The sequence below is a fragment of the Leptodactylus fuscus genome, chromosome 4 (genome assembly GCF_031893055.1).
Source record: "Leptodactylus fuscus isolate aLepFus1 chromosome 4, aLepFus1.hap2, whole genome shotgun sequence".
Lineage (NCBI taxonomy): Eukaryota > Metazoa > Chordata > Amphibia > Anura > Leptodactylidae > Leptodactylus > Leptodactylus fuscus.
Genome location: NC_134268.1, coordinates 125,137,500 through 125,153,108, shown reverse-complemented (window position 1 = coordinate 125,153,108; position 15,609 = coordinate 125,137,500). Strand labels below are relative to the sequence as shown.

The 15,609-nt window shown below is 45.0% G+C and overlaps 1 protein-coding gene across 1 annotated transcript in view; it reads right to left on the bottom strand.

Moving 5' to 3' along the window:
• Positions 1 to 7,338: 7,338 nt before the first annotated feature.
• ZNF830 (zinc finger protein 830) overlaps positions 7,339 to 15,609 on the bottom strand; it is a 241,606-nt gene continuing 233,335 nt past the window's right edge. Inside the window, exon 9 of the mRNA XM_075271033.1 lies at positions 7,339 to 7,951. Coding sequence (XP_075127134.1) covers positions 7,771 to 7,951 — 181 coding nt within the window. The 3' untranslated portion in view covers positions 7,339 to 7,770. The remainder of the gene's footprint in view (positions 7,952 to 15,609) is intronic.

Genomic DNA, 15,609 nt, shown 5'->3' with positions numbered 1-15,609 from the left:
CATAGAGGGTGAAAGGGTAGGTAGGGGTGAGTGTGAGCAGTCAGGAAACCAGCGAGAGCGCTCGTCAGGTCAACCATACCACAGCCAGTTAGGAAGGGCTCGGGAGCAACCACCGGTCAAATACTTGAAATGAACAACAAGAGTATCAATCAGAGGAGGGGTCAGAGCCCAGGAGCGTCCGGTACTCTGCAGACTGTTGAAACCTGAACCAGTAGAACCAGGTTTTGATGTACGCCTCAGTCGTACCATGCAGGAAAGACGTGAGATTTTCCATGTGCATTGCAGGAGTCTCTCTCACCCATTCATTTGAATGGGTGAGAGAGATGTCCGGCCGTGAGCGGCGGTTTTATAATCCGGACACAGAGTCGGACATGCAGTACTCTGTGTCCGGATAAAAAAATCCGGTTTCGCGGCGGAGAGCATAAAACGCTCACCGCCGCTCATGGCAGGACCCGGTCTATGGTTTCCGTCTTCTGGCATGCAGAGGACAGAAACCATAGAACGGAGACCCTGAACGCAGGTGTGAACCTAGCGTAAGCCCTAATAAATCAAACCAAAACAAAAAGGTGGAAAAGTCTGAGAACCACCACTAGGGCATGTATTAAAAGCATTAACCTTTATTATTAAACAGTTAATTTTTTTTTTACAAAAAGTAGCCCTATAGAATAAAGTGGTGTATATCATGCAGTAAAACCAATTGATAACAATGAGCAACTGGGTAAGGGTTAATATTATCCGGGTTGAGTCACCCTCTGAGTTTTCCTAGTAGTAGTGTGTACAATTGTATAGGCTGGAGTTTATCAGAATGTCTATTATACAACAATAGGAGCGCATACAATGGGCCAAATTAAACAAAGAGCGGTCATTGATTTTTCAGACCATGTAGTAGGTATAGTTTTAAAATGTTAGAATACAGAGCTATATTGTCTCGCTCCCCACCCCAGCATTAATTCACAGCCGCGAGTGAGCCAGAACACAGATGGCTTTATAAAGGCTGGCCCCTTCGTCCCCACCTATTCCCATACCCAGTGGCGTAACTACCACGGAGGCAGCTGCCACAGGGCCCAGGACATTAGGGGCCAAGTGACAGCTGCTACCGCTGCGTTTTTTTTTCTTTTTTCTTAATAGGCCGTTACCACCTCCCTACACCAATCGGCAACTGAGGGGAGGAGCTATCGCATCACTCTTACCTCCAAGACCAAGCACGCATCCAGTGGCGTAACTAGGAATGGCGGGGCCACGTGGCGAATTTTTGACATGCCCCCCCCCCCCCCCCAGTGTAATTGCTGGAATAACCCTGATTTTTAATCACAGCTTTCTTACGTCTTGGCATGCTTTTCACCAGTCTTTACACTGCTTTTGGGTGACCTTATGCCACTCCTGGCACAAAAATGTAAGCAGTTCCTCTTTGTTTTATGGCTTGTGACTATCCACCTTCCTCTTTGATTACATTCCAGAGATTTTCAATGGGGTTCAGGTCTGGAGATTGAGCTGGCCATGAAAGGTTGATGTTGTGCTCCTTCATCCACACATTGATTGATCTAGCTGTGTGGCATGGTGCATTGTCCTGCAGGAAAAACCAGTCCTCAGAGTTGGGAAACAATGCCTGAGCAGAAGGCCAGTTTAGTCTTCTCTACACCGGGCTGACGAGATGCAATAACATTGAAATGGCCGTCCTCGGTTGAGAGACTATAGTTGGTAATAATTCCAGCATCATTGCAAAACAAAGGCCTCTTGGAAGGTTGAGCAAGATGTTAAAGGGAGCAGCCTCTATTGGGCTATATCACTGAGGCACCTGACTTCCTAATTACATCATGGAAGACAGATTTGCATATTCTTCCCATGAGCAGAAGTACCGTATTTTTCGGACTATAAGACGCACTTTTTTTCCCCAAAATTTGGGGGGAAAAGAAGGGTGCGTCTTATAGTCTGAATGTGGCGCCTGGCATCCGCTGTAATAGAGAGGCGGAAGCCGGCAAGTGATAGACGCCATTACAGGTGCCGGGGCCTGAGACATCGCTGCGCTCCTCTGCCTGCATGAAGCCAGCAGCAGGAGGAGTGATGCTATTCCGCTTCTCCGTCCCCCCGCCGCTGGCTTCATGCAGGGCAGGGGACCGGCCCCGTACCTGTGACGTTGCAGGCCGGCTCCTGCGCGGCGATATCGCAGGAGCCGACCTGTTCGGGTGACAGCCGGGAGCCTAATGAGGCTCCCCGGCCTGTCACGGCTATATTAGTATAGCGGCTGGTCTCTATGACCAGCCGTAATACTAATAGACAGAATGTCCCATAGACGGCAATGCAGATGTATTTCCGTCTATGGGACTTGCAATCAAGTGACCGCAGATTCAAGCCCCCGGGGGGAATAAAATAGTAAAAAAAAAAAAAAAAAAAGCTTTAAAAATATATAATAAAAATATAAAATAAATAAAACTTCTAAATCACCTCCTGTTTTTTTTTCAATACAAGATGATCTAAGAAATAGACATTCCCCAAAATGGTATAACTAAAAAGTACATCTGGCCCCGCAAAAAAAAAAACGCCCTATACATCCCCGTACAGCTGCAAGGTCACCTGTCAATGTGGCCTTGCAGCTGTTGCAAAACTACAACTCCCATATATTAAATATTTTACCAGTTTTTGCTTCAAAATTTTTTTTCCCTATTTTCCTCCTCTAAAACCGTCTTATAGTCCAGTGCGTCTTATAGTCCGAAAAATACGGTAAGTGTTTTTCCAGGATAACCTTGTATTCAGCTTGATTCATACGTCCTTCACAAAGATTAATCTGCCCAATTTTAGCCTTACTGAAGCATCCCCAGATCATCACATATCCTCTGTCATTACTAAAGGTAATATCCTCACCTCTGACCTCTTTTCTTGTAATAAGGGTTTGTGCGTAAAATCTTTGTGAGTTCTCAGATCCAGACAGACTGTTGCATCTTTCCTCCAGCCACTGATGTTTATGGATTGTGAGTCATGAGGAAAGCAAAACAATTGTCCACGGATCTACGGGAAAGGGTAGTAAACTATATAAAACAGGAAAGAGATGCAAAAACATATTCAAGGATATGCCAGTCAGGATAATGCCAGTCAGCAGTGTTCAAACTGATTAACAAATGGAAACTCAGGGAGTCTGAAAAAACCAAACCACGGTCAGGTAGACCAACTGAAATTTCGGTTACAACTGCCCAGAACATTGCTCGGGATGCAAGGAAAAACACACACATCAGCTGAAATACAGGACTCTCTGAAAACTATCGATGTGGATGTTTCAAGACGCACAATAAGGAGGCACTTGAAGAAAAATGGGCTGCATGGTTAAGTTGTCAGAAGAAAGCCATTACTGTGGAAATGCCACAAAGAATCTCGCTTTCAATATGTCAAACAGCACAGAGAAAAGCCTCAAAACTTCTGGAACAAGGTAATTTGGAGTGATGAGACAAAAATTTAACTTTTTGGCCGCAACCATAAATGTTACATTTGGAGAGGTGTCAACAAGGCCTATGATGAAAGGAACAACATTCCTAATGTAAAGCAAGGAGGTGGATCACTGTATTATGTGGGGATATGTGATTTTGAAAGGCACAGGAAACTTGGTCACAGTTGAAGGAAAGATGAATACAGCACATTATCAGAAAAAACTGGAGGCAAATTTGCACTCATCTGCCAGGAAGCTGCGCATGAGACATACTTGGACTTTCCAACATGACAACGATCCAAAACAAAAGGCGACCTGTCATTGGCTACAGTACACGAAAGTAAAGGTTATGGAGTGGCCATCTCAGTCTCCTGACCTCAATATCATTGAGCCATACTGGGGAGATATCAAGCGTGCAGTACATGCAAGACAATCTATGAATTTACATGAACTGAAGACTTTTTGCCAAGAAGAATAAGTAGCTTTACCATCTGAGAAAATAAAGATCCTCATCCACAGCTACCATGAAAGACTTCAAGCTGTCATTGATGTTACAGGGGGGGAAATACACGGTATTAATAACTGGGGTATGTGAACTTTTGAACAGGGTCATTTTGATGTTTTTGGTTGTTGTTATGATTTAAAAAGGGAAAACACAGAAGTTTAACAATAAATGGCTTCAACCAACCACGAGTGGAAGTTTTTGTATGTGAACATTTTAGCACAACTATATACACTCACCGGCCACTTTATTAGGTACACCTGTCCAACTGCTCGTTAACACTTAATTTCTAATCAGCCAATCACATGGCGGCAACTCAGTGCATTTAGGCATGTAGACATGGTCAAGACAATCTCCTGCAGTTCAAACCGAGCATCAGTATGGGGAAGAAAGGTGATTTGAGTGCCTTTGAACGTGGCATGGTTGTTGGTGCCTGAAGGGCTGGTCTGAGTATTTCAGAAACTGCTGATCTACTGGGATTTTCACGCACAACCATCTCTAGGGTTTACAGAGAATGGTCCGAAAAAGAAAAAACATCCAGTGAGCGGCAGTTCTGTGGGCGGAAATGCGTTGTTGATGCCAGAGGTCAGAGGAGAATGGCCAGACTGGTTTGAGCTGATAGAAAGGCAACAGTGACTCAAATAGCCACCCGTTACAACCAAGGTAGCCAGAAGAGCATCTCTGAACGCACAGTACGTCGAACTTTGAGGCAGATGGGCTACAGCAGCAGAAGACCACACCGGGTGCCACTCCTTTCAGCTAAGAACAGGAAACTGAGGCTTTGCACAAGCTCATCGAAATTGGACAATTGAAGATTGGAAAAACGTTGCCTGGTCTGATGAGTCTCGATTTCTGCTGCGACATTCGAATGGTAGGGTCAGAATTTGGCGTCAACAACATGAAAGCATGGATCCATCCTGCCTTGTATCAACGGTTCAGGCTGGTGGTGTCATGGTGTGGGGAATATTTTCTTGGCACTCTTTGGGCCCCTTGGTACCAATTGAGCATCGTTGCAACGCCAAAGCCTACCTGAGTATTGTTGCTGACCATGTCCATCCTTTTATGACCACAATGTACCCAACATCTGATGGCTACTTTCAGCAGGATAATGCGCCATGTCATAAAGCTGGAATCATCTCAGACTGGTTTCTTGAACATGACAATGAGTTCACTGTACTCCAATGGCCTCCACAGTCACCAGATCTCAATCCAATAGAGCATCTTTGGGATGTGGTGGAACGGGAGATTCGCATCATGGATGTGCAGCCGACAAATCTGCGGCAACTGTGTGATGCCATCATGTCAATATGGACCAAAATCTCTGAGGAATGCTTCCAGCACCTTGTTGAATCTATGCCACGAAGAATTGAGGCAGTTCTGAAGGCAAAAGGGGGTCCAACCCGTTACTAGCATGGTGTACCTAATAAAGTGGCCGGTGAGTGTATAATATAATATATGCATATAATGTAGATCTAGAATTCACAGAGCAAGTACATTTAAAGAAGATGAACCAGAAATGAAACCTATTCTCTATGAGGATAAATGTCTGAAAAGTGTCTGAAATCCCTAACTGATCATGAGAAGGAGCTACACTATAGAACTACTGAAGAGAAGTAACTATATCATTTATCCATTTCTGCCAGTCCGAAGGAGATGAATTGAATGTCAGTATGTACAGTACAGACAAAAGTTTGGACACACCTTCTCATTCAATGAGTTATTTTGTATTTTCATGACTATGAAAATTGTAGATTCACACTGAAGACATCAAAACTATGAAATAAACACATGTGGAATTATATACTTAACAAAAAAGTGTGAAACAACTGAAAATATTCTAGGTTCTTCAACGTAGCTACCTTTTGCTTTGATTACTGCTTTGCACACTCTTTGCATTCTCTTGATGAGCTTCAAGAGGTAGTTACCAGAAATGGTTTTCACTTCACATGTGTGCCCGGTCAGGTTTAATAAGTGGGATTTCTTGCGTTATAAATGGGGTTGGGACCATCAGTTGTGTTGTGCAAAAGTCAGGTGGATACACAGTTGATAGTCCTACTGAATAGACTGTTAGAATTTGTATTATGGCAAGAAAAAAGCAGCTAAGTAAAGATAAACAAGTGGTCATCATTACTTTTAGAAATGAAGGTCAGTCAGTCCGAAAAATTGGGAAAACTTTGAAAGTGTCCCCAAGTGCAGTTGCAAAAACCATCAAGTGCTAGAAAGAAACTGGCTCACATGAGGACCGCCCCAGGAAATGAAGACCAAGAGTCACCTCTGCTGCAGAGGATAAGTTCATCCGAGTCACCAGCCTCAGAAATCGCAGATTAACAGCAGCTCAGATTAGAGACCAAGTCAATGCCACACAGAGTTCTAGGAGCAGACACATCTCTACAACTGTTAAGAGGAGACTTTGTGCAGCAAGCCTTCATGGTAAAATAGTTGCTAGAAAACCACTGCTAAGGACAGGAAACAAGCAGAAAAGACTTGTTTGGGCTAAAGAACACAAGGAATGGACATTAGACCAGTGGAAATCTGTGCTTTGGTCTGATGAGTCCAAATTTGAGATCTTTGGTTCCAACCACTGTGTCTTTGTGTGATGCTGAAACGGTGAATGGATGGACTCTACATGCCTGGTTCCCACTGTGAAGCATAGAAGAGGAGGTGTGATGGTGTGGGGGTGCTTTGCTGATGACACTGTTGGGGATTTATTCAAAATTGAAGGCATACTGAACCCGCATGGCTACCACAGCATCTTGTAGCGGCATGCTATTCCATCCGGTTTGCGTTTAGTTGGACCATCATTTATTTTTCAACAGGACAATGACCCCAAACACACCTCCAGGCTGTGTAAGGGCTATTTGACCAAAAAGGAGAATGATGGGGTGTTACGCCAGGTGACCTGGCCTTCAAAGTCACCAGACCTGAACCCAATCGAGATGGTTTGGGGTGAGCTGGACCGCAGAGTGAAGGCAAAAGGGCCAACAAGTGCCAGGCATCTCTGGGAACTCCTTCAAGACTGTTGGAAGACCATTTCCGGTGACTACCTCTTGAAGCTCATCAAGAGAATGCCAAGAGTGTGCAAAGCAATAATCAAAGCAAAAGGTGGCTACTTTGAAGAACCTAGATTACAAGACATATTTTCAGTTGTTTCACACTTTTTTGTTAAGTATATAATTCCACGTGTTAATTAACAGTTTTGATGCCTTTAGTGTGAATCTACAATATTCATACTCAAAGAAAACAGAAAACTCTTTGAATGACAAAGTGTGTCCAAACTTTTGGTCTGTACTGTATGCCAAACTGCCATTCCATTCAAACAAAAGAACACAGAGACCACCTTTTTTGTAATCAATAAGGAATAACTTTAATCAATGGAATGAGCCTTGAACAGTTATGAACAAATATGTAGATACATTTAAACTTGAAAAACCATACAATTATTATTAGCAAGACCAAGTTCACATCTGAGTTGTTTTCTAGGTCATTTAGGTCTGCCAAGGGACCCAAATAACAAAGAGACGGGCCACTATTTTAACGTTTACACACTAGCATCACCACACTCTTATAATTGTATACTACAAGAATTCATACCTGAACAGGTTTAATATATCGAAGAAAAGAATACAAACAAAAAAATACTTTGCAGCCACAAAAGTGTAACATTTTTCAACAAAATAAAAAAAAAGCAAGGAAAGAGTTGTACATTGTTGTACTGGCCTGCCAGAATACCAGAGGATCCTCTAGTGGGCCCAGTCTCTTCAAGAACCATTTTATTTTGTGGGCCCAAAGCATCACTAGTTCAAAGCTGGAGGCATAGAACTATAAATACTACATATGGCATTTTGATTTCTGTCTAAAGGAAAACACCCTTCTCACGCCAGCTCTGAGTTAGCATAGTTGAAAGAATATCGTCATCATCACTTCCAATATCATCCTCAGTCTCTCTGCTGAATTTCCTTCTTACAGCATCTTCCAGTGTTTCATGCATAACATCCTTACGGCTTCTCAAGTGTTCAATTCGACGATAGCATTCACTAAAATGAAGAACAATTAATTAATTAATTAATTAAACTCCATAAACAGTTGTATAACAATTAATTATTTCCATAAACAGTTGTATAGCAAATTAACAAACAAGTGTTTTTGTTTTCAATCTAATAGATAAAAGGCAAATACTAGTACTAGTATACTACAAAAATAACTTGGCATCAGGCCAATTTACATCAAAGCAATGGTTTCACCAGAGAATCTAACAATAAATAACCAAATGTGAGACTGAATAAGCTCTAAGGCCAGAGAGACTGATGCAGGGCCAAGTTGCTGTCGTGGCTACACACCCCAGAACAATCCATAAGCTGAATGTCCAAGAAAGGAACAGAGGTTTGAGGTCCCTAGCTGCATTGTAGAGATGGGTAGGAGCCACTCTGTATTCTCGGTAGCAGTGCACGAGGGACTGGAGAGGGTATGGACAGAGGGAGCAATTGCAGTTGTTAAGAAGCTATACGGAAGGTCACATGAAAGTACGACGTAGCCACAAGGGATTGTATTCAAAGCCTTCTGTGACGTGTATATACACACGTGGACAAAATTGTTCATACCCCTCGTTTGATTAAAGATAAACCCACAATGGTTTCAGAAATAACTTGAATCTGACAAAAGTAACAATAAAAATTGTTGGCAAGCCAAAAAGCTTCTGGGAGAATGTGCTATGGACAGATGAGACAAATATAGAATGTTTTGGGAAGGCACATCAGCTCTATGTTCACAGATGGAAAAATGAAGCATATCAAAGCATATCTGTTATGTTCTGGAGCTGCTTTGCTGCATCTGGCACAGGGTGTCTTGAATCGGTGCAGGGTACAATGAAATCTCAAACTATCAAGGGATTCTAGATAGAAATGTGCTGCCCAGTATAAGAAAGCTTGGTCTCAGTCATAGGTCATGGGTCTTGCAACCGGTTAATCACCCAAACCACACAGCTAAAAAACACCCAAGAATAGCTAAGAGGAAAACATTGGACTATTCTGAAGTGGCCTTCTATGAGCCCTGACCTAAATCTTATTGAGAATCTTTGGAAGGAGCTGAAACATGCCGTCTGGAAAAGGCACCCTTCAAACCTGAGACAACTGGAGCAGTTTGCTCATGAGGAGTGGACCAAAATACTTGTTGAGAGGTGCAGAAGTATCATTGACAGTTACAGGAGTCTTTTGATTGCAGTGATTGCCTCAAAAGATTGTGCAACAAAATATTAAGTTAATGGTACCATCATTTCTGTCCAGACCTGTTTCATGAGTTTTATTTATTTTATTTTTTTTAATTCTGTTGAAGAATGGTTGAAAAGCAATGTCTGACTTTCATTTGTTCATTATCATAGAATTTTTATTTATTATTACTTTTGTCAGATTCAAGTTATTTCTGTGACCATTGTGGGTTTTTCATTCGTTAAACGAGGGGTACAAACAATTTTGTCTATGTGTGTATAAATTGTATAATGCCTACAATGTTGAACCTGGTGTGCCTTTTACTGACGTTTGCCAGTAGAAACTGCAATCATTTTATGTGTCCTTCATAACATCTCTTTTGACGACGATAGCGGCAGCTCTACAAGACCACTACTATTATCATTTTTCAGACTGCAACTCTTACACCTTCATGAAAAGTACAAATAAAGTGGTAATGTGCCGTCCTTCACTTGTGCAATATGGTGTGCCCCATCACCGGTCTGGTAACAGTGTTCTACCTTTTCCATCAATTCCAGAAGGTATATTAAAGGAATAGTAAAATACAAAGATCAAGAGGATGCTCCAGTAATTCCTGCTTTTCTTTGTGTCAGGGTCTGAGGTTGCTAGGTGGGGTGGCATAGCATAGCCCTAAAGCACATTTCTCAGGATTGATAGTAAGGCCTGCCTCACTTATGGAGTCTAGTACTGCCTGCACCTTACAGAGATGACTTCCCCAGTCTGGGCTATGAATGACCACATCGTCCAGGTAAGCTGCTGCGTAGTCACGATGTGGCCACAAGATCTGGTCCATAAACCTCTGAAAGGTAGTAGGAGCTCCATGCAAACCAAATGGCATAACCCTGTACTGGAACAGACCTTCCGGGAAAAACAAAGGCAGTTCTCCTTGGCCTCTTTAGACAAAGGTATTTCCAGTAACCTAAGAGTAATTCTCAATCAGCTCATCAACCCTGGGCATGGGATAAGTGTCAAACTTGGAAATCTCATTTAATTTTCTAAAGTCATTGCAGAACCTTCAAGTACCATTGGGCTTTGTTATCAATACAATTGAGTTAGACCACTCACTTTTGGATTCCTCAATCACTCCCAACTCAAGCATTTGTTTAACTTCAGCTGAAATTACCTCCCTACGAGTCTCTGGTATTCTGTAGGATTTGAAGTTTATTTTCCTCCCAGGTTCTGTCTCTACATGGTGCTCTATCAAGTGTGTACGCCCTGGCAGGCCAGAGAACTTGCATCTATTCTTCTGCAGGAACTCTCTTGCCTCCTGTTGCTGGGGCACGGAGAGGGTCTCATTCACACGGACTGGAGGGATTGGTGGCAACGAATCACCCACCTCTGTACTTGAGGCCACCAAGGATTCCCTCTGGTTCCAGGGCTTAATCAAATTCACATGGTAGATTTGAAAAGGCTTCCTTTTTCCTGGTTGGTGAACCTTATAGTTGACTGGCCCTACTTTTTCCACAATTTTATATGGGCCTTGCCATTTCGCTAAGAACTTGCTCTCCACAGTAGGCACCAAAATAAGGACTCTGTCCCCTGGGTTAAACTCTCGGACTCTGGCAGAACGATTACAGACTCCTGTGCTCTTTGCAGATGTTCTTTTACAATTGGCATGACTGTTGAAATGCGGTCCTGCATTTGAGCTACATGCTCTATGACACTACGGTATGGGGAAGCCTCCGTTTCCCAGGTTTCTTTGGCTATATCAAGTAAGCCTCTGGGGTGTCTACCATAGACTAATTCAAAAGGGGAAAAACCTGTAGATGCTCGTGGAACCTCTCTAATAGAGAACATCAGGTATGGCAACAGGCAATCCCAGTCACGGCCATATTTTTAAGCATATGCTTGAGAGTCTTATTAAAGCGCTCCACTAACCCATCTGTCTGGGGGTGATACACAGACGTCCGTATGTGGGTAATTTTAAACAGCTTGCATAGCTCTTTCATAACCTTTGACATGAACAGTGTGCCTTGGTTGGTCAGTATCTCTTTAGGAATGCCTGTTCTTGAAAACATATAGAATAACACACGGGCAATACTCTTTGATGTCGTATTACGCAAATGAACCGCCTCAGGATAGCGAGTAGCGTAATCTAAGACAACTAGAATATATTGGTGACCTCTAGCTGACTTGACTATTGGACCGACCAAGTCCATACCAATCCTTTCAAAAGGAACTGCAATGATGGGAAGGGAACCAAGGGACTACGGAACTGTGGGGCTGGGGGATGTACCTGACACATAGGACAGGACGCACAGTAGTCCTTCACTTCCCTGTACACGCCTGGCCAATAAAATCTTTGGAGAATCCTTTCCTGTGTTTTCTCCGCCCCTAGGTGTCCCCCAAGCACATGATTATGGGCCACACGGCAGTATGGCTTTGGTACGAGAGGCTGCTCCACAATTTCCCCATTACTTTTTGCAACCCGAAACAAGAGGTCATTATTCATAGCAAAATGTGGGAATTGGTGGTCAGCATCAGGTTCATGAGGCACATTGTTAACAACTGTCACATTATCACGAGCATTAGCAAGAGTGGGATCTCTCAACTGTGCAGTACCAAAATTATCCTGTGAGACTTTTAATTCAGGTATGTTAGGCTCAGGAGCTGGGAAAGAGGCATCATCCTCCTCTCCAACTAGCAGTGGCGGATCCAGGCTTTGCGGGGCCCTGGGCAATTGACTTTTGCGGGGCCCTAGTTACCGGGGGGTCTGGGGGGTATGGATTTTTTGAAAAAATTAGCCCTAAAAATGCGTTTTGAGGCTTTTTTTTTACCCCCACCCCACTGTATTATATGCACCTCAGTACCCCTTTACTGTATTATATGCTCCTCAGTACCCCCCACTGTATTATATACTCCTCAGTACGGTACCCCCACCCCACTGTATTATATGCACCTCAGTACCCCCCCCACTTCACTGTATTATATGCACCTCAGTACCCCCCCACTGTATTATATACGCCTCAGTACCCCCTCACTGTATTATATACTCCTCAGTACCCCTTTACTGTATTATATACTCCTCAGTACCCCCCACTGTATTATATACTCCAGTCCTCAGTACAACAAACACATCATACTGTCATACACTGACTTACCCATGTGAAGAGTCACAGGCCACAGCCGAGCGTCCTCCTCCTTCAGACTGCACTGCAGGACTGGAGCGATGACGTCATTGCGCCTGCGTCGACCTGGCTACACTGACAGCTTTCAGTTCTATGTCTGTGCATAGAACTGAAAGCACAGCAGCGATCCGCTCACTATCAGGGAATCGAATCGGATTCCCTGTTATTTAGTGAGCGATCCACACAGTGGCGTAACTAGGAATAGCGGGGCCCCGTGGCGAACTTTTGACATGGGTCCCCCCCGACACCGAAGATCTCGACCGAGTCCCTCCTACGCATTCCTGAGCGCTCTATTATGTCCTATAGTGGCCCGTGCACACAGTATTATGCCCCATAGTGGCCCCTGCACACAGTATTATGTCCCATAGTGGCCCCTGCACACCGTATTATACCCCATAGTGGCCCCTGCACACAGTATTATGTCCCATAGTGGCCCCTGCACACCGTATTATACCCAATAGTGGCCCCTGCACACAGTATTATGTCCCATAGTGGCCCCTACAGGACTAAATACTGTCACGTCACCCGCTGACCGCTATACCAGGACAATTGTGGATAAAAAAATCTGGTCATGTGCATTACAATTTAGTAACTCCATGTGCCTCATATTAATAGCAGTTAACCCCATCATGTCCCTCACATTAACCCTTGTGTACCTCACATAAGAGTTACTGATATGTGAGAGACATGGAGGTAATAATAAAGTATCTTCATTATTATTACCCCCATATGTCTCACATATCAGTAACTCTTATGGTGAGGCACACAGGGGTTAATGTGAGGGACATGATAGAGTTAACTGCTATTAATATGAGGCACATGGAGTTACTAAAACAAAAGTAATCACCCCAAATGCCTGATATTAATAAGTAAAGTAACCCCAGAATGTACCTGTGGACCTGTTTTCTTTCTTCAGTTTCATTTTCCTTCTTCCTTTTTTCTTCCTCTTCTTCTCTTGCAGGACGGCAGGAGCTCGGTAGGGATAAGCCCCGCCTCCTGAGCTCTCCTCAGCCCTCTCATTGGTGGGCAGAGGACAGGCAGAGAAAGGGAGGGGGGAGAGAGGGAGCGTTCTGAAGCGCTGACAGGAGCCAGAGCTGCAGCTCCTGTGTGTCAGCCATTGCTGCAGCTTCGGGGCCCCCTGTTGGTGGTCATTGTACTCCCCCTGTACCACCTCCCCCCTCTCTAGGTATCGCTGCGCATCAGATACTTGGAGCGGGCGGACGGTGGGCATCTGCAGGCAGCGCTGATGAGCTGTTTGTCACTGTCAGTGTCTGATGCCGCGGGGCCTCGGGCTGCTCAGAGGTGGAGGAGGGAGGGTGCAGGGCGCTTCAGGGCCGGCTCGGGCCCGGATCTCATGAAGGCCGGCTCCAGCGGGGGCTTGGTTGAGGCCTGTCCGGCCTGTGTCGTGCCTCGAATGGCGCGGGGCCCCGGGCGGTTGCCCGGCTCGCTCGGCCCTGGATCCGCCCCTGCCAACTAGGACCTGAAATGGAAAGGTGTCGCCTTCCTCATGCACTTTGGGCGTAGGCAAGGTTTCCACCTTTGGCTGTGTGATTTTACTTTTTCCCCACAAATCCCAGAACAAAGGGAAATCACGTCCCAAAATCACATTATGTATAAGGTTTTTTACAACACCCACTTCATAATATCCTAATAAATCCTAATATAGTATCCTTAGATCCTAATATAGTCTGTATAATGTCCTTGGACATGGGGTAGTCCTTGACATCCCCATGGATGTAACACACTCATACGTTTGTCCAGGATAGAGTCCCCAGCTATCAAGCTGGCATGCACCAGAGTGACCAGGCTATCAGAATCCAACAATGCCTGGACAGAATGGCCATTCACCACAGAACTGAGGCCCAGTCTTTAGTCCCGGTGTCGCAGCACAGACAGGTCTCGCAAATAATGATCGACGCCCACCAGCGTCACAGTCCATTGGCTCAGAGGTGAATGAGCACTGGGCAGCAATATGTCCCCGCTCATGGCATCTCCAACACTGTACCAGCCCTGGTTTATCCAGCAGAGAGTCCCTTCTTGGGCTGGTGGACTGCCTGGAAACCCCATCACAAGCTCTTTTCCCTCTGCCCTCAAATATCGGAACAGTCTTACCGGGAGGTGCCCTCCACTGGGTGTTCCTGGGGGATGGTCGCACTGTAGGGTCATTACAGATATCAGCCTCAGTCGCCAGGTACCTCTCCAGAAGGCTGACGAGCTCGTTGGCATCTTTGGGGTCTCCATGTCCAACCCAGCGCTGCAAAGCAGGAGGAAGAGCTCTGGTAAACCAGTCTAGGACCACCTTCTCAACCATCTTTGCAGGGGTACAGGTATCTGGTTCCAGCCTCTTTTTCACCAGGTGAATCAGGTCGTACATCTGGGATCTAGCACACTTGTCCACTGGGCACGGACAGCAGTGGTTACCCCCAGCCAAGCAAGAATTTCTGCCTTTAGTTTATCAAAGTCCTGCACATCTTGCTGGCAGAGGTCATAATAGGCTTTCTGGGGTTCACCGGTCAAATAGGGTGCAATGACGTTTGCCCAGTCAGCAGCTGGCAGTTTCTCCTGTTCGGCCACTCTCTCAAACACAGTCAGGAAGGCCTCCACGTCATCATCTGGAGTCATCTTTTGCAAAGCTCTTTGTACAGCCCGCTTCTCATCTCTCTGCTCCACAGGTCTTTGCGGGCTAGTGACAACAGTCTCTTTAACCCCTTCCCGACATCCGCCGTAATAGTACGGCGCTGCTGGGAAGGACTTCCCGCAAACCGCAGTAGTACTATGGCGGCTGCATGGTGCGCACACAGAAACTGTGTGCGCACCATGCCCTGCGGGTGTCAGCCGTAACATACAGCAGACATTGCCCTGTAACACCCGCAGTCGGAACCGGGTCTGATTGCAGGTGTTAACCCCTGAGATGCCGGCGGTCAACATCGGCAGATTGGCACCCCCCGCGACGGTTTCGGGGGGTGCCGGTGTTGGTAATGGGCAGCCCGGGGTCTGATCAGTGACCCCGGGTCTGCCCCATCACTTACCCCTCCACGTACCTGGTTGATCCTGCCAGGAATGGAAGTTGTCATCCCTGCTTGATGACTGCTTCCTGTGCTCTGCAATACACATGTAACACGTGTATTGCAGCTAAATCTAGTGAAGCAGATCACTGCTTCAATCCTCCATGGGGACAGAAAAAAAAAGTGATAAAAAAGTAAAAAAAAAAAAAAAAAAAAGTTTAAATACCGCATATACTCGAGTATAAGCCGACCCGAATATAAGCTGAGGCCCCTAATTTTACCACAAAAAACAGGGAAAAAATTATTGACTCAAGTATAA